This window comes from Pholis gunnellus (genome assembly GCF_910591455.1).
Source record: "Pholis gunnellus genome assembly, chromosome: 19".
Classification (NCBI taxonomy): Eukaryota; Metazoa; Chordata; class Actinopteri; order Perciformes; family Pholidae; genus Pholis; species Pholis gunnellus.
The window spans coordinates 8485604-8505304 of NC_136546.1; the positions used below are offsets into that span (position 1 = coordinate 8485604).

A 19701-nucleotide genomic window follows, 5' to 3' on the forward strand; every position below is an offset into this window, starting at 1 on the left:
GAAAGAGAGACAAAGGAAGTGAAGTAAGACGTGTGAGAAGTGTGGGCATGGGGTGCTATAGCTGTGGTGAAAAACACCAGACCGAGCCAGAAAACCTAAAGGCCAGATGTGCTTTCTGGAACCAGGCTTGACTCTCCCAGGTGGAATATGTTTCACCGCTTCATGCACGGGTAATTTTCTGACCCCAGGGGCTTAGCAACAGGCTGAAAGCTCTAACATCAGGATTTATTTTTCTGGGAGTTATTAATGATCGGGACGTAACACCTCCCTCCCTCTTTCCACATGCACACTTAAAAGCTGATTGGCTGTGAGGTGGATTGAGTAGCTGTGATGTACTGCGCTGGCGTAATGGTTCGCTGGCCGACGCACCGCACAGGACCAGTGCTTTCTGCTGACTCAGTGATGTGATGTCATGCCTGAGGTGATGAGTGTGCGAAAATTTAAACAATAATATTACATTTCATTCATGTTCCCCAGAGGATGAATCCTACTGACTTTGTTGGTCTTTCTTCCTCTAACATCACCATGAGGTTGACTTTTTAAGTGAAATGTCTTAACAACAATTAGATGTATATGTTCATGTTGTGTTTAGTGCTATTTAGCAAAACTTAGCACGTTAACACACAAAACTAAGAAGGGGAGCATTGTCATTGTGAGAATGATGTATAAACTGTATACAATGTAGACGTAGTCTCCGTGACGTCACACCGAAGCTCAAAGTGGGTTCCTCCAGCCGTCGCCACCTTAGAAATAGCCTAACTCACGGCAATTCCAAAAATAGGCAAAGAGAAAGATCGTTTGTGGAGCTGAGGTGGAAGCGGGTGACCAAGCAAAGCAGACAGCTAGCGACTTGAGACGACACTCACCTGAACTTAAAGCGGCCACGACCTTAATTAATTATGCCTAAATTTAAGCATTAGTACAATAAAAAAAGGGTGACTTACATCAAAATTCACCCCCCGTACAGTTAACATGAATGAGAAAATAGCTACAGAGAGCAAAACCGTTTTTGTACCTGGTTGTAAAGTTTAATTCTGCTGTAAAGTTGGATATTTTAACTTGGGGGTTCATGAACATTGACTCGCTTTTGGAGCCCGCCTCAAGTGGCCATTTGCAGAACTGCAGCATTGACACATTTTTTGCCAGAATGAAACATTTACATCCTTATATATACATTCTCACATTCAACGCCAAACTTTGTCTCGTTATGACAGCTGCGCTATCTCTGCGAAGAGTCAGTCCACTGTCGTGCCATTGAAAACTTAAAATTAACCCTTGATTTAATATTTTCCAAAGACAAAAATAAACTTTTCACACCCTGACATTCTATTTTGACCTCACCAAAGCCTTTTGATGGACATGTTTATTCTTCATAGTCACTGACTGCTTAACTTTGCGATTGCTTACAACTTTGTAACACAGGTCAATTCATTTTCCAGATGTTCCCTTCTTATCTTTTAGAAGAGATCAAAATGTGCAGATCAGGTTGTGTAGTCTCAGTCATGACGACATTAAATCTGCCAGGAGTGGGAGTTGGCTCACAGAGAGACATTACCTAACCTGGACCAACACACACACACACACACACACACACACACACACACACACACACACACACACACACACACACTCAATTTGAGACATTAGCTAACAGTTGACTTGACAGGCCCCCAAAGACCTCATTACGTATACAGCTGTAAAAACACACTTGGCCCTCTGGCTCAGGTAACCATTATTCTATACGTGTGTGTGTGTGTGTGTGTGTGTGTGTGGGGGGGGTAATCACACCTGCTGCAATGTGTGTAGTGAGTCAGCAAGTAACTCTGAAAATAAATAGAGTATTTGGGCCTGTGATTGAAATGCACAAATTGTGATTGCCATGCTGTGCCATGCAAGGATAAGTTCAAAGTCCTCACACCTAAAAGACAGAATATAGGATAATCTCTCAGTGCCTCCTGAAATGAACAAGTCTGGGCAAATATTTCTCAAAATATTGACTTGAAAAAGGGGTCTTGGGCGGATTGTTTGAACCTTTAAAGTCACCCAGCTGGGACGGTATTTCTATTGGCAGTGAGTGCAAAGAGGAGGGTGAGGACTCGCTCAGTGCACAAGACCGTCAGCAGAGTGACAAGATGAGGAAGAAACAGTCTCAACCCTGTTTTTGCCCCACCGATGTACTTCACAAGTTTCGCCTCTTTCATTGCCATACATACTGTATAAGTGTACCATGAGAAATGTATTGATCAAATAATCAATTTTATGCTTCGGAATTTTCCTTTGTTTGCTATGAGCAATCACAGTAATGATGTAAACAAATACATCAGACAATGCACAGGCGGTTTAGTGATTTCTCCTGCTATTCTGGTTCTCGACTGTTCTTGGAATAAAATCCACATTTTTCTTTGTCTGAGACTGAGATGAGACCAAGTGAAAAGTGGTAAATTCCGAGACGAGAACCTCAGAGAGACTTTCAAAAAGGGAAAGATAGCATCAACATGATGGAGATCTGGTCAAAGAAAAAAACACCATAAGAAAGCCCTCCTACATAATAGATGTGAAAATACAGACTTGCAATTTTCACATCACACACCTGTTTACCTTGAGCACCGGTCCGGCTCCTAATCCGCTCTCTGAGGCTGTTTTCCTCCACTAGAGGTAAAATGACTCGCCTGCAAAACCGCTTCCTCCAGGCGCTCTGAAGTTATTTCAATAAGTAACCTAACGTTTCATACAGAGACCAAATTAAAGTATTCTATGTTTGTTTGCTTTGCGTGGCAGCAGGGGAAAAAAATAGGTATTGTATTATTATTACCATGTGGTTGGAGTTCGGAGTGTAGCTTCAGTCCAATGAGGAAGATTATTCTGCAGTCACCGTCAGGAGAACATTGGCTGATTTGTTTTCCCTCGTTTTATTTCTGGCACATTGATCCAGCGTGTCCTGTATTGGCTCCAGAAACTGTCATGTGAACTGGTTCAGCTTTTGAATGCTTAGTTTATTGAGGCTAATTCCAATGAAATGTTTCATCCCAGTTATTGAAGCCTGCCGAGGAATCGTACGGCCGACCGTTCAATGAACAACAGAAAGATCACTACAATTCTAGACACAGAATTGTAATAAACAGAGTTAACTTTGTTATTTTCATTTTGTCATCTTCCACAAATATTAAAACAAGCATGTGAAAAACTGTCCAGTTCTGTTATCAACATTTCCATGAAAGAGTTTTTTCTGAGTGTGTCATCTGAAATCCTCTTTTGCAATCTGAGATGCCTTGTTTATGAACTACATTCGCCCTTCGTCTTTGCTCCTCATCTTTACCAAACATCAATTTAAAAGTAACAGCTAGAACCTCCGGGTCCTGAATATCGCCATTGCAGTGGAGCAGCAATATGACGGTGGTCTTGTTGTGGGTTGGTGGGTTTCCTCTCGTAGCCTTTTGTTGTTTGGTGAAACTGTACGAGTCACGCAAAGCCCCACATGGCAGACAGCTGTGGTAACCGAGAGGACGAGCCGTGACAGTCTCTCAACATTGAAAAACAGTTTGATTGGGGGGAAAAAAAGACATCTCTCATCTGCTTCGCCATCCTCTATAAATCTTTTGCAAACTCTGGTGCTCATCACTTAACGGTCAAAAGCTTGTTTTGCGAAGATTTTCCACACATCAGGCGTCAAAGAAACGATACAGTTGTATGTCACCATTACACTCCACGTTTTAGCAATAAAACTTTTCCCGATGGTTCATTATCTTTCTCTTCAAGATTGTGTTTTCAAGACGAGATAATCAGTTCAATGAGGCGGTGGCTTAAAAAACAAGAGACCTTTATGCAGCTGATGTAGCAGCAGAAGAGTGAGCCATGAGTTTCCAATAAAATGGACTTGTGTCTTTCAGGCTGCATTAAGAAATACTTTGTACGTTATTTAATATAATGTAAGGTGCTGCTTTAGTGACAAACCCACCAATATTTATCACCCGGCTCTATGGAGCATTCTAGCATCTTTCAGCTCATTGTTTTGGTTTTAAAACCCACGACTTTATTGGTTTTAGTTCTATGTACTGTCTTTTGAAGGTTTGTGATAATAAAACATGGTGTGTTTCTTTGAAAGCTGCACCCAACGCATGACCCTGTGCAGACACACAGTCAGACCCTTGGTTCACCCTCATCCAGTGTTTCTGGGAGGAGCTGCAGTATAAAATCCTCTCCTCATTTCCCTCCATGTGTTTAGAATAACAGAAGTGCAGCTGCTCAACTCACTTAGCTCTGCTCTTTCTCTCTGCTCTCTGTTTTATCTCAAGTGAAGCAGAGCCTCATTCATTCAGTGCAGCAGCTCTGCCAGAGGAGGAATGTTGGCCATTGCTAATTTAAATATCCTCTTCCCTGTGTTACGTATACCAGGCTCCATACCCTGCCATACATCTGTTTTCTTCCATGCTCTAATGCTGCCCTTACTACAACTCACTAAACATAAACACGACACACATGTGCATGAAATGACTTGTTTTTGTCTGGGTTTCATTTGCACATGTAAGCAATGAAAGAGACCTCCCGTCTATAGTTTTATTTAATAAAGTTATTTGTATTATATGTTGTTCTAATTTCGTATCACATGTACATTGTCAATTTTACCATTTCTTTTTCCAAAGCAGTTTGAATTACTTTTCCTAAGTAGCTTTAGTTAACCATACTACATTTCCTTCGAGGGTCACTTTACTGTAGTTCAGCTCCTTCCAGTGTGAAGTAATGGATACCTTGCAAAGCTATAGTTTCAAAGTAGCTTCCCCAGCACAGCATATAGAGTATATATATACACATAGAGTGTGTAGTGGATCCAGATGTGGCGTTTGCTTGTTATGTGTTGGTGTCAGGACAGTATGTACTGCACTGTAAATGTACTAGTAGGTGAAACACAGACACAGTGAAATGTGACAAACAAAATGTCCTTTTAATGTAAACAAATCCATTTCAGCACAGATAATCCCTTCCATGGGGAGCAGATTTACGGCGAAGCAATAAATGATGTGACTGGGCCTTTAACGTTTTGATAGCAGCTGCAGGAGTCAGGGGGTCCCCGGGGCAATCAGAGATAATTATGGGATGTTTATAATGTCATTGCCTGAGACACGCGTAAACATGTACGCACGCGTAACCACCCACCTACTCAGCACATTCTTCACTCAATCACTGATGTAAACACAGAAAAACAAGATCCAAGATTGAGTTAGATCCCTCTTATTACCTCTGCCTAAATGCTTTGAGTTCGGTTCGTTTGTCAGCAGGCTCAAAGTATTCCTAACCAGAAGACCCTTTCATTCTGCACGATGATGGATTTTCCGACTTTTCCTGGTAACTCTTTCTGTGTTGCATCACAAATCACATTTTTCCTCTTTGTATATCCGAACAGCTTCTTCTCGCTGTCCAAACATTCCTCTTACTGCTTCGCAGGAACCTCTACTCCGAGGCCGCAGCAGACCTGGGTTCCATTAGCATTTGGAATCTGTGATTGATCGAGAGTGCCCGTTTACCCTGGCGCCTGCTGAGAAGTTATGAGTAGAAACTGCTGAAACTTCCTCTACTGGAACTGATGATCCAGAAGGATTACACGAACCCCCCCCCCACACACACACCCCCCAGAGGTTTCATTACGCAGTCAAGAAGATGTAGTAAATAAGTGATAAAGTGTCATACCTTTCATGTCAGAGGTGCACAATACCAACTAGCTTTGCTGGAAACAGGCATTTGTGCAGATCTGTGTGCGATACATTCATTTGCTATCCTTTTTTGCAACATCTAAACTAAATATATATATATATTTTTTATCAGATAAAATAGATTTTTCTGCAGCAACATCCGGTTTGCAAAAGGAAACAACATCTCACCACAGTGTCAACATCTCACCACAGTGTCATTCATTTACGATACCCGCATCGATGCATTGCGTTTAATTTGACAATGAGTGAAGTAAATGGGGGTCAGAGCTGTTAGATCCCCAGCACTTTTAACTGTAAATAACCACAAATTCATAAACATGTTGTGTGCAAAACTCACGCACACACAACCGCAAGTGGCTGCCAGATTGAACAGCTGGAGCACACATGCTGGAAGTAGGAAAATACATCTCACAGGACTGCAGAACATCACCTGGTCTGTGTTAGCTGCATGTCCTTAATAAGTCTGATCATAAACTTGAGAGCAGAGATTATTTGAACTAAATGTGCAGGATGCCACTGACTCACCACTTTAGCTACTGCAAAGTACAATCTAAAATAAAACTTGGATTTTTAAGATCCAAGTTAATTTTTTATATGAAAGTATGATGGTATTGGGTTTATTTTGGTCTAAACTATAAGATGCTCAACACCACGGTGCTGGAGGAGATACATAATACTGTGGTATCTTTACCTTTTTTCTGTCAAGATGAAAAAAATCAGTGCATGTTAGTCGAAAATAGTCTTTGTAGATTGTTTATATAATCTTTAAAGACAATTCCACCGATTCAGCATTGCACTAAAACATTTTTCGACTCAGGATGGACAGTTAAAAAGAAGATAAAAGTTGATGCAGCAGAACAAAGGATATTATCTTTTTTCTTCCTTCTTACTTACCGTCAAAACATGGCGTCTACACTACCCATGATGCAACTCGTCCACTGACCGTTTAGTCAGAGGTTCTGGTGTATCATCCATGTAGCAGCTAATGTAGCCTCAAGCCACTAGTCTGCAACCGAGACGAGAATCAGCAACAGAGGTCTGGTAAGATCACCTCTTTCTAACTCCACACCTCCAACTTTTTTTCATTTTTAAACTTGTCGTCTTCAGCACCAACCGACGCCGCCTCAACTGACATCACCTGAGGCAATTCTCCCCAAAACCTGTAAACAGATTTTGATGAAGTTCATTCCCAGCTTTTGTTTTGCATCTTAAAGTTTCTTTCTCTGAGCAGCTAAAGAACTCAAAGACACATGATGCTGCACAACATGTGAAACCTACATGTTCACCAGCAACAACACACAGACACAACATGTTGCCCGACCTTTTGGACCCCTTGTGGGTGACTGGTTTGCATGCACGGTGAAGCATGTCTGTATGCAAGGACACACACACACACACACACACACACACACACACACACACCCTCTGTCTCTCTTCTGGCTGTTTCATTATCCAACAAAAGCAAACACTGCTGTTAAACACAGCTTGGTAAGAAGAGTGTGTGTGTGTGTGTGTGTGTGTGTGTGTGTGTGTGTGTGTGTGTGTGTGTGTGTGTGTGTGCATGAACATGTGACACTCTGCTCTGCTGTGAGGTACAGTACAGTGGGTCAATAAGGCCGACACATGGGGTCCGAATTATTAATTTCTTTCCTGAAGTGTGTAGACAATATATGCAGCAGGACTACTCGTGGTATTCATGTTTGTGTGTGTGTGTGTGTCAATGAGAAACACTGAGATGGTTCAATACACTTCCCTGTCAACATACGTCTATGGTATGCTGTGTGTGTAGGTGTGTGTGTGTGTGGTCCACTTCTAGCATTTTCAACCACCAGCAGATGTTAGAGTGACCACCACAGGGGTGGTATATGCTATTTCAATGTTTGCTGTGTGTGTGTGTGTGTGTGTGTGTGTGTGTGTGTGTGTGTGTGTGCATGTGTTTGAGACCACTACAAGGGTGGAAGAGGTTATTGTGACTGCAGCTATAGCAGATAAAACAATAAGGCTAACTGAGACCACCTCAGTCCTCACCTTGACTCTACACACACACACACACACACGCACACACACACACACACACACACACACACACACACACACACACACACACACACACACACACACACCGTGGGTAATTTTAGAAACAGGTTCCCTTTTCTTTTACATGACTCGTCTCTGTCTCTCTGCTGTAGGTGGAGGATGGAGAATACACAGGTACACACGCACACAAACACACACGCATACACCCCACCAATGACAGTACTTGAGCTAAGTACTGTTATTGATAATACCCCCACAAAACCAAGGTTAGAATAACACATTTCATCAGAGTTTACGCAAGAAAAACATAATGAGGATATAACATTAGCAAGCAATCAGAAGTAAAATAGCTCAAAACAAAAAATGAATTAAATAAAGCAGGCAGTCAAACAAGGTCAAGGATAGAGGAGTATCTATCCACCATGAACGTTCTGTATTTGAGCCGGTTAAGCCGACGCCCTGCACCACAGAATGAGACCTTTCTTCCTCGCTTGTTCAAGTGAAAGTTCTCATTATTACACTATTTCTGGCATCCTAAATGAAACGTTTTCCATTGGAGACCGGCCATTATGGTAGAACAGACAGCGACCTCTGTGGCTGTGACCACTTAGGGGTTTTAGACTGAATGTTTTTTTATTAACTATCATATTAGTATACGTAATAATAATGATATCAAAGTGTGATAGATTTTATAATTGCAGTGAGGTAAAAGTAGTAGCGGTGGAGAGAAATGGTACAGTAATGATAGTCAGAGTACTAGTAATATCTGTAATATGTATAGTAACAGTACAGTAGGAGTAGTACACTGTATTTAGCCAGTTAAGATGTCTCTTCCCAGCATGCTTTGGAGCCAGTGAGATGTCTCGGTACAACAGGAGGCAGCTGGACCATCTGGGTATGATGACTCATGTTTTCCAAAACGGACCTGAGAGCAAATACAGCCTCAGCTATTTACAGTGGATTCTCTGCATTTCTCCGAAACTATTTTTTTGAGAGTTTACAGCTTGAGGATAACGCTACTAAGGAACTTAACTTGCTCAAGTGTATCGTGGTAAAAACAACTCTAATTAGGGAGAATAATATCCTCCAGTTACAGCAGTGAAATACTGGAAACGAGGAAGGGGCTGGCTGACTTTGGGGTCCAGTAAAAAGCTGAACTACACATATTGAAGACATGAATTATGGGAACCGTGTGTGTTTGGCAGAACATCTCGTCGTTTCTCCCCATAAATATGAAATGAAATGTCAGTGACAGAGCTGGACCTGCTCCCTGCCGGGGATGTCGGTCCTAATTTGTCATGTCAGACCACTCTGCCTCTCTCAGTGTCATGAACAACACTTTTATTTTGGCTGATTGGGCCGACCCTTTGCCCTGTTGCAAATTACAGTGTCTCTTGCCAGTATTTTACTCCCTAGTCATTTTTATTTAAGAAGCTGTCATTCCTTTTTACCGTCACATGACCTCCACACCTGCTCCAAATTCCCTCATCAGCTCCCCATTTCTATTTTCCTTGAGCGATTGTTCCCAGAGCCCTTTGTCCTCTTTGTTCCTGGCTTGTTTTGACACATTGACTGCCCTTTTTCAAGTCTCCTGCCTGTTTGGACGGCCTGCTTGCTTCCCGCTTTGAACAGCGACACGGCGGACATTGCTTTTACCTTCCCTGTCAAGTGCCGTGCATTTGAGTCGTATTTACTGAATCAATAAAATCTGTTTCTCACGAGCAGTGGTGAACAGGTGTTTTCTCTTACTCTTACCACAGCACAGGTAGGACTGGTTAAATAAGGTGGAAGAGATTTAATCAGCCTCATGTCTGTACCGGATACTACTATCATTTTAGAACTTAAAAATACAGTAGAGATGTGTTTCGGTATGTAAAATTTAGGAAAAGTTACTGTACAATAACCTCAAGTATGGATATAATCCCCCACAGCTACAGAAACAATTACATAGTTTAGCTTTTAAAGCTTTAACAACCTATAAAAGGCTATTCTTGCCATTTTATTGTGGTCATACTTTGTACATAAAGAGACTGTGTGACAGGAAGTGCTTCTGCAATGATTTAGTTTCCATATGAGCGAGCCGGTAAACAGCTTCTAATTAGCTGCTTGATTCCACAGATTCTCAGTCATAAAGAAACTACAAAGCAAATCCAGACAACAGATTGACCTCCACAACAAGTAGAGCAAAACATTCTTATTTTATTTTACAACAATATCAGAACAAAGGCCCTTTTCCAAAGCCAGACTAATGTAAGTATAAAAGCTCAACAAAGCAAGACAATGCATCGTATCGCTCCATTGTCTTTAGGTTGAATTGAGAGAAACAGAAACATTTAAACAGACATTTAAATACTTGAATACAGGCGCTTGTCTCTCTTTAATGCCTCTGTCGAGTCTCAAGATAGAATTCCTGCACCACCTTGTGTTGAAAAAGCAGACTTGTAGCCTGAATGAATGTGATTCACATATGAAAGAAACATATTTTGATAATTTTCCTAACAGTATGTATTGTAGGCATACGTTTTGTTTTCATTCTGACTTTTTTATGAGCAAAGGAAGAATTATTACATTTCTTTTTAGTGATAAATTTCGAGTAACCACGTTTTCTTTCAGCAATGAAATATTGGAATGACGTTGATTTTTATCTCATGCCTTTTTTATTAATTAGTTTGTAATCTGTCTCTACTGTCTCAGCTTCAGCAGAAGATTGTTGTGTTACATCTTTGCTGGATTATAACCGGTCCGCACGCTTCTTCCAGTAAGCTCTGACTCTTCATCAGAGTGGGAGTTGAGTCATAGACCAGATGGAGGCTGTAAAAGGACCGATCTGAAACGAGTGGAAACCTGGCTGAAATGTAAACCTTCCTAACAAACACTGCGCCCAGAGACACATTAGTATTTTTTCATGTAGTTCTTAATGTGTTATGAATGTGTATACTTATACCATATCACAATATACCTGTGAAGTATTGTATTACTCTCTATGTGTTTGTGTACTATGTTAAAACACAGTTTAAATTAAGGTTTTTTTCTTTTATTCGACGATTATTCGTATTTTGTTTTGCACTAATGAGTGTTATGCACACACGTTTCTCTGGATGAAGTCATTCATAGTTTGGCTTTCATATTCTCAATGTGCAGGACCCAATACTTTATTTTCCACTTTGACGGCTAGCTGAGATTCTTTCTTGAACTCTGATTTCCAATCAATCAATCAATCAATACGTGTATGAAGGTGTAGACCCTCCAATGGAGCATTTGACCTCTGACCTTTTAAAAAGGGCTGCGGGACATCTGGACAACAACCCATTCATTAACAACCCCAATGTAACCCCTTACATCTGCAGACTGGATGGGAAACACAACCCTTTATTAATATGTATACAGAATGTATAACGACAAATTAATGACACACCAACCCAACAGCTGCTCTTATTAATGGCTTGTGAATTATCTAACAAGGAGTATTAAATAGTTGAGTATTATTGACCAGGGACTTATTGCAGAAAAAACAAATACCTTAAATAAAGTATTATCTATGCCCGCTCAGTGTTTGCCCTCTTTGCTTCAGGTAAACTAATAAATGACAACAAAGGCACAAGTTTTATGAATCAAATCTGTGGCGTTAAAGTCACATCTACAGGGACAACCTTCTAATGGAATTCCTTCATAAATAATATAAGCCTTTAACACTGATGCAGCACTCTTTTAATGTTACAATCATCTTTCATTATATTACTGTAGGAACAACAAAGCCTCAAAGAAATAACATGTATGGGCTCATTTCCTCATTAGATTCATGGTTGTTGTTGGTTGTTTCTTAGCAGATGTTCAGCCTGCAAAAAAACAAAACGCGACATATCAGCTGCTGCATCAATTCACTCACACAGTATTTAACAGAAGGCCCCGATATGCTCAATGTGAGAACCTCTACTGTGTAAATACCAAAAAGTCGACGGGGTCCTCTGGTTTGTTCTTGGAGCACTCCAACATGGCTTCAGTGAGCGAGGGCATCACGTACTTCATCAGATAGTTCCTCAGAGGAAGAGAGTGAGCTTCCAGCAGCTCGTTCTCCTGTCGCTCCACCTCGGACAAATCCCTCTGCTATTGAATGATGAAATATTTTAATTAGCCGATAGTATTTACAAGTCATTGTGTTCCAGCGAAGTACATAAACCCGATGTGGCATGGTAATCAATCTCCACCGTCTATGAATGCACTACACAACACTTACCCACTCCTCATACTGAGCAGCCATCCCAGCCAGTGTAGCTTCATTCCTACGTTTCTTCTCAGCAGCGTCTGCAGACAGTTTCTGCTTCCTCTCTTCCTCTTTCCTTCTGTCCTCCACCTCCTGCTCCGCTGGACTCAGGCCGCAGTTTTTGGGAATCCCCACTATCTCTGTGATCTTCTTCATCACATCTGTGTACTCTGAATCCCCTGTGGTGACCTCTGGAGAGAGAGACACACTTACTGATAAGAAACAGAACCATTGGGAAGTGAGTTGGCGACCTCTACAAGCCTCTCCGCAGAACATTAAGTCGCTTGCCACGAGGTTACACAATGAGATCGATTCATGGCACGAAATAGGAAGATTGCTGTCTTTCTTAATGTGTCAGATGCTGGAAGAAGTGGGGGGGAACTAAAGGAAACATGACATCCAGCATGTCGATCAACAGTTTGTTTACTTGGTTTCTTAACAAGAGTTAGATGAGAAGATCGATATGACTCGCACGTCAGTATGGTGGAGCCAGCAGCTGGTTAGCTTAGCTAAGCATAAAGAATGGAAGCAGGGGGAAACAGCTAGCCTGCCTGGCAACAAAACAAAATCTTCTCTACAACAAAGCAAATAAATATTTCCCTAAAAGGTTGAACTATTTCTTTTTTTTTTTAAACTAAGAAGCAACATGGTCTTTGAAATATGAAGCAACTGTTACAGGAAGTTTGATTCATTTGATTTCAAGGAACTCTATGACTAAAATACAAAAACCTAAATCTTAGACATGGTCACTTTTTTCAGTTGCCACGTATAAAACGTGACACAAAGCGCTGTTAAACACAGACAGAACTCAGACTCACATTTTCTATGATTTAATTTTCTACATCTCAGGTAAATATAAGGTAATATAGGTAAATATTCTCTTGATGGTCTAGTATGAACTACGTTGTCTTTTGAGGAGAGTACCAATAGGTTCCAGGAGAATCTCAAGCTCATCAAAGTAGTCCAGCACGGTTTGCTCCGCGGCACTGAGTTGTCTGTATCTCGTCAGGCGAGGGACAAATTCCTCCTGAGTGTAGCGCATTTTCTCTGCAACACTCTGTGGAAGTCTCTGAGCTCTCTCTGTCAGGAAATCATCTGTCGCGTTGAGGACAAAAATATGCTCTGCAAAACATGAAACAAGTAGAATAAGAATGCTTTGTAATATTAGAGAAGAGAGTTTGGGGGGGATTGCCTGCTATTCTGCAAGAACTGAAGGGGTTTTGATTTGTGGTTAATTAAAGTAACAAGTACATCAACAACCTGGAGTGATCTTCTCGTTGCACACGGGTTTTTTGGGGTTCACATTCCGGTTCTCTGTTTCATCTGCATAATAAAAACACCACATCTACATTAGTCTTTTAACATATATATAAACATTACATCGTAATTAAATGAATGGATCAAACATACCAGAGAAAATCAGCGTTGCCTGCTCATAAGACTTAGGGAAGCCATCGAGAACAAATCCTTGGTTCCTGCATGGCTTTGAATTCAGCTTTTCTCTCATAATGTCAACAACTAGATGGTCATCCAGTCGACCTAAGGGACCAACACAGTTGTTAGAACCTAAAGTGAGGAACTAAAAGACTCTCTATGCAACAACAACCCACCAACAATCAAAGGTCTCAGCAAAATGAGCACAACCCTCGGCGTCACACCTGTTTCTTTCTCACTTTTAATATCTTATAACATTGTGATCAACAGTTTCAGCGTACAAGTTTGAATTAATCCAAAAGCTGCTGCAGTCAAACATCCAAACCACAACTTTTAATACCAACAAACCATGCCGCTCTTATTTTGGGCTGTGGTTCTCTAACTAACCTGCATTCATTTCCATGCTATTGTTAAATTGTTCCAGTTGTTTCTGTGCAGCAGTCGCTACCTCTTCACTGTCAATTTCAGGGTCGGCTTCATTCACTATCTCCTTCTGCAGCATAGAACAAGAAACACGAAAAATGAACAATGAGTATTGAGTCTGAAATTGCAAAGAAGGCCTTCCACAAGAGGGCAGTATATTTCCTTTAGTTACTTCACAGCAATGTAATCTGTCTGGGAGGCAAATGCTTTTATTCCACTGACCAGCTGTGTGATCTTTTCCTCAATGACCTCTTTGACCTTGATGTGGTTTATTTGATAATGACTGCAGAGCTTCTCTGCAATGGTGGTTTTACCCACAGCTGGAGGTCCAACCAGGAAGATTCTGATTGGCTGTGAAAAATAAACGGGGGGAAAAAGGGAAATCATGGCAGCTTTTATCTGGTATCAAAATAGCTTTTACGCCCCAAATACCCCATCAATGTGTTTGTAATGTTGTGGGTTACTTGTGGACTAACATATTGAATCTGGGCACACTGTAGATCTGAGTAACAGAAATGATTTAAATATGTTTAAATCTTTCCTGCTATCTGTACATAACACTCACCAGAAGCTGCCTGGTGTCTTTGTACTCCTCAACAATGCTCCTCATGTTTTCAACCATCCCAGCTTTAGACGTCCAGCGGAGACTGAAGGAGTCTTTTATAATGAAACCATCCAGGCGGAGGTCGATATAGAGGTAATCCAATTCATCTGGCTGAAATAAGTCAAGGGTATGAAAATAAATTCACAAATGCTGAAAGACTTGAATATGCACATTAAGAGATAATCCAGACTAGATTCTTATTTATTTAAAATAAGAATAAACATTTCACACTGTACCTTAAAAGCCTTCATGGCGATGGCATCCTGCTCGGGTACTTTGTTAATTTTTCCGGACCCAAGTGTGTCGCTTATCATCTGAAGGGTTAAGAGTCAGAGAATAGGATTACTTTTGAAGCATTTTTGGAACTTTCTTTTTGTCATTTTCCTTTTGTTCACAGTAGAACGCTCACAATAGAGTCCCCAGCAGGATTCTAATCAATATTGGGTGACCAGGTCGACCTACTGTAGTGTTTTACAACCTCTTCATTGTCTTCAATGTACTGCTGCATTCATGTTTTCAATAAAGTTACCGTTACAATATCCTCCAAAGTGTTCTTGGAGTCATCGACAGCAAGAATGTACTTTGACTTTGGCTTGAGTTCAACGATGTTTTGGATCACTCTAAAAAAGAAAGACCATCCAGCCCTTCAGTAATTATCAAAAAATAAAAAATAAACAGTTTATATGTAGGAGTACAGAAATCTAAATCACCCTCCAAGATCATTCACGTGAATCATGGGGATGTGATTCGTGCCCTGTCCAAAGAGAGGAACTTTTGGAAGCTGCATCAACCAAGACACCTGCTCAAAACACAAAAACATTTTTACAGAAGATGATATTGCAAATGAAGGTATTAGTGTGTATATATATATACACAACCATACAATATACTGAGTCATTACAGTACACATTAATATCTACCTTGAAAAAGTAGTGAAAGAGGTTCTCTCCTTTTCCGTACTGAAGACCACAAGCTACAACATATCCAGAAAGCTTGAACTTTTTCTGTAAGATTGGAAAATAACACAGAATCTGTGACGTTTACATGCATACAACATTTTCATGTTAAAGGCCTTACTTAATACATTTCATGGAGTAAAATGCTACCATGCTGCTGGCATATTTGTCGAGTATGTTGAACTTTTCATCCCTAACGTGTACATACACCTCTACGCAGTTCCAGCACAAGATTCTCCACATTATTGTGTTTTCTGAAATTGTGATGTGGCCTTCTTCTTCTGAACTTTGCCTCTGATAGCGGAACATCTGTTTCTTCCTGAAGAGACACGTTATAACATAAATGGTCGTGTTTTATTCACAGGACATGTTGGCCAAGCTTTTCCTACAGGCTCACCAGATTCTGTGGCTTGGTCATGGCCCAGGTCATCACACTTGAGACTAAGATGAACATTTTTGGAGACTTGAAGTTCTCCATCTCGGCAATGAGGGCTGTTGTAAAAGACAGGAAACAGCATGACAAAGGAAACAGCGAAGCCAGTCCTCTGCATAATAAGCCTATACTTACTCCCTTACCGGTGATTGCCCATGTTGCTTCTTCAATCTGCTGTTCTGTAGCACTTTCTGAGATGTTGTACACCACCACGTCACACTCCAGCAGGCGCTCGAGAAGCTCGTCTCGAGTTGGTGACTACCAAAAGAGATCAGATATCCAATTACACATAGTCTGTAATTTGCATTGTCCAGAAATAGTCATAATGTACATATAGTTATTATAGTTACTTGTTATGGCAAGTAAAAGCAATATAAAATACTCAATTAAGTAAAAGCCCCTGCATTCAAAGTATTATCAGAAAAACATACTTAGCATTAATACGTTAAAACCTAAATCGTTTCAAACGGGGCTGTTAAAACATAAAAGTACTCTCTATGCAGAATGACTCAATAACAGAATCGTATATGATTATTAATGATGCATTTTAAAAGCAGCTTTTCCTTAGTGTATATGAGGAGCCAATTTTACCTATGGGGTAGCTCAATCTATAGCAATGAATCATATTGTAGGCTATGATTTGTAAAAAGAAATCTGTGTCATGTAATGTGCAAGTACCTCAAAATCGTATGTAGCCTATAAGTATAACGTTAATGCTTGAGTAGATGTACTTTGTTACTTTCTTTACCTGTTGCATTTGAAAGAAAAGCCCAGAAACAATATGCATCAAATGTGCGCAGACGAACTGAAGAATGACAACGTTACTCGTCATTTAACTCCTGACTCACCGTATACTGTTCGAGCAGAAAGTTGTCTTTGCCATCTCTGGTGGAAGGAGACACAGTTCCCACTATCTGAAAAGCAGGTTCCCCTCGAGGGGAGGCGGCTTCTTCTTCTTCTTCTTCTTCCTCCTCCCCGGCCACGCGCGATGTCGATAGAAACTGTTGAGACGCTCAGAATGAACACTGTAACACTTGTGGACGACACCCCATCTTATGTTACGTTAGCGGGTAGCAACGTATGTAGCTTAGCGAACGTTACCTTAGCGATGTGTTTGGAGGAATATCTGTCGACGTCGTTGATAAAAATACGTTTGGGACGAGTTTGTTTCTTTTTGTCCCCCATTTTTTAAAAGGCGAGGATTTGCGGTTACATATGCCCTAAGCTTTTTTTGTAGTAACGATTAACTTTATGACTTAAAGGAATTGAGTTAAAGTTTTTACTGACGAAGTAGTATAGCTAGTTATTACTGTTGCTTCCGGGGTCCGTTACTATGGACTCACTTCGGTTGCCACGGGTCAGCCAATGAAATGCAACGCTGAGAATGCGTAATGTTGAGACGTCACGTGACTTCACGTACTGCCACCCTAGGTGAAATGTTAAACCCTTCATTTATTATTTTGTTGCTTAAAGTATTCAAATTCAAACATATTGAGTCTAAACATACTGGAATATGACTTACTGTACATATTGATCATAGACGTTCATTTGTGCACATATGTAACATTTTAGTTCTCCATTCATGCACCATGGCATATTTCTGTCCCATCATGCTGTTGTTGCATTAATATAATGTAACGTCCTGTTGCAGTTTTCAAAGAGAAGTTGTAGCCTATGATATAGGAAACTTAAAACATTAGATATGTGTTATTAGTCTTATTGTACCACTTTTTACATGGTGTCACACAGTGATGGACAAGTACATATTCTTATCTTTTACTTCAGTAAAAGTATCAGTACCACAGCATCACTTTCACAAGTAAAACGTCTTCATTCAAAAATGTTGCAGCTCATGGCAAAGGTGGAGCTACTTTAAATTACTTTATATACTGCCAGGGAGCTTAACCTTTAACAATACATCCCAATCTATTTATTGGTTGGATAATCTAAATCTGCAAAGTAACTAAATTAAAGCAATCTAATGAAATGTAGAAGTCTAAAATTGCATGAAAATACTCAATAAAGTACCTCTAAATTGTACTTGGTTCTTGAGTAAATGTACTTAGTTACATTCCACACTGGTGTCACTATGTATTCCTCTAATTCTCCTATTTATCACCCCCCATGCAGCTCCCCATAACTCCTGCCCCCTCAAGCACACATATACGTGGGCTTATTTATCCCGTCATGGCGCAGGACAATGACACGCTAACATGGTAACTTTCAAAGCACCCCATATATTTATAGAGCTGACATTATCTGAGAAACTGCTGGCAGTGCTTGATGGTGTCTGCTCTCCAGGTCTCAGCACTTAGTAAAACACACCCTGATATATATATATTTAAAGCACAGCGGTTCTGAAGGGAACTGCTTCATGGTTTCTTGCCATGTATAGTGAACCTCTAAATTTAAATTAGGATTGGAAGTCCTGTAATTCCTGAATTATCATGTCATGCTGTGCTGAGACGTGTATTTCAAATGAGGGAAGTTTAGAAATTTCATTCACGGAATGAACAGGAATCTAAAAAAAATGTATTAAAATGAAGCACAACTTATTTTACGATATTCCATTTTGTTCTGAGAGAATCGGAGCACGACCAATAAATTGTCCGTTGTTATTGCCCAATAGATATATTGCATCGACACATACACTCACCCGCCACTTCACATGTTATGTCTAGAAACAAGTGAAAAACAACAGCCAGCTTTTAAATGAATGTATCATCCGATATCTGATTTTAAGACTTTTAAGAAATCTGCATTATTATTGGTCTTTAAGAAGCCAGTTTGTTCTCGCTAATGTGATTGTTGTGATTATCATGTCAACCAGCAGGCAGTTCGTCAAACGATGCCGAGCCAGCAGCTGTTAACAGCAGGCATGTGGCACATTTGGATGACTACATGTTGACTGTCAATGGCTGTTTACTGAAACGAATTCCCCTGCAGTGACAGAGTTAATTGTAATCCTCCAGTGCTATGGGAGTGTGCAAAACATGGTAATCAGACTACTAGTATTAGTAGTTTTATTGTTATTTAAGTAACATCTATTCATTTTTTTATAATCTTGAAATTAGTACTGTAACTTAACTGAAGTATCAGCTTGATTTTAGCAAATGTTACAATCCTGACCTGGTGGTCAAATTAGTTTTTTTTTCATTCAAATACCAAAAAGCCATTATAATTTCTCACATTTATTGCACAAATGTGCCATCTTTGCAGAAAATATGAAACAAAATGCACCAGCTTAGTTTTCCTGTGCTCATTTTCTTTAGCCATTGTAACATGTAACAGTCCATCCTCAATGTGAAAAAACAACTGTCGAAGCAGGACTTTACTATTAAAAAAGCAGTTGTTGCTAACAGCTGCTGAGGTGTGTGTGTCTGTGTGTGTGTGTGTGTGTGTGTGTGTGTGTGTGTGTTGGAAGAGGTAGGGGGGTCCAGTGCAGAGGGGGCAGCTGTCATATCAGACAAACTCTGTGCTTCTTACATGCCCGTATAAGGACGAATGTCCCTCAAAACCATGACCCATTTAGGACCAATCTGCTTTATCCTGATAAAGACCTGGTGATAAAGATAGGACTCTGCCAAAAAGTGCTTCCCTAACTTGAAGGGAGCTGTTGACAAAACACAGCACCGGTTTCATCCAACGGGATGTCTCTGACTCCTACATTTTGCTCAACAATGTGAAGCATTTGTTCCCTTTACTGAACAAGAGAGTCTGTTCCAAACAAACACTTATTGAAGCACGTATTCCAGTAATAAGTCTAATTTTACATGTGTGCAGTTTATGTAAATATGAAATCAATCAATCAATTCAATCAAGAATCATTCTATCAAGCACTAACACAC

The 19701-nt window shown here is 40.3% G+C and overlaps 1 protein-coding gene across 1 annotated transcript; it reads right to left on the reverse strand.

Moving 5' to 3' along the window:
• Window positions 1-11457: 11457 nt before the first annotated feature.
• ak7a (adenylate kinase 7a) lies at window positions 11458-17038 on the reverse strand (the record flags this gene model as incomplete). The annotated part of the gene is made up of 18 exons (XM_079180076.1): window positions 11458-11578; window positions 11688-11846; window positions 11977-12194; window positions 12928-13125; window positions 13264-13326; window positions 13414-13542; window positions 13825-13930; window positions 14083-14211; window positions 14426-14575; window positions 14701-14778; window positions 14994-15084; window positions 15175-15263; window positions 15385-15468; window positions 15629-15739; window positions 15818-15912; window positions 15997-16111; window positions 16702-16854; window positions 16955-17038. 18 exons carry the CDS (start codon window positions 17036-17038, stop codon window positions 11540-11542), a joined length of 2091 nt encoding a protein of 696 aa, XP_079036202.1. The 3' UTR covers window positions 11458-11539.
• Window positions 17039-19701: the final 2663 nt, after the last annotated feature.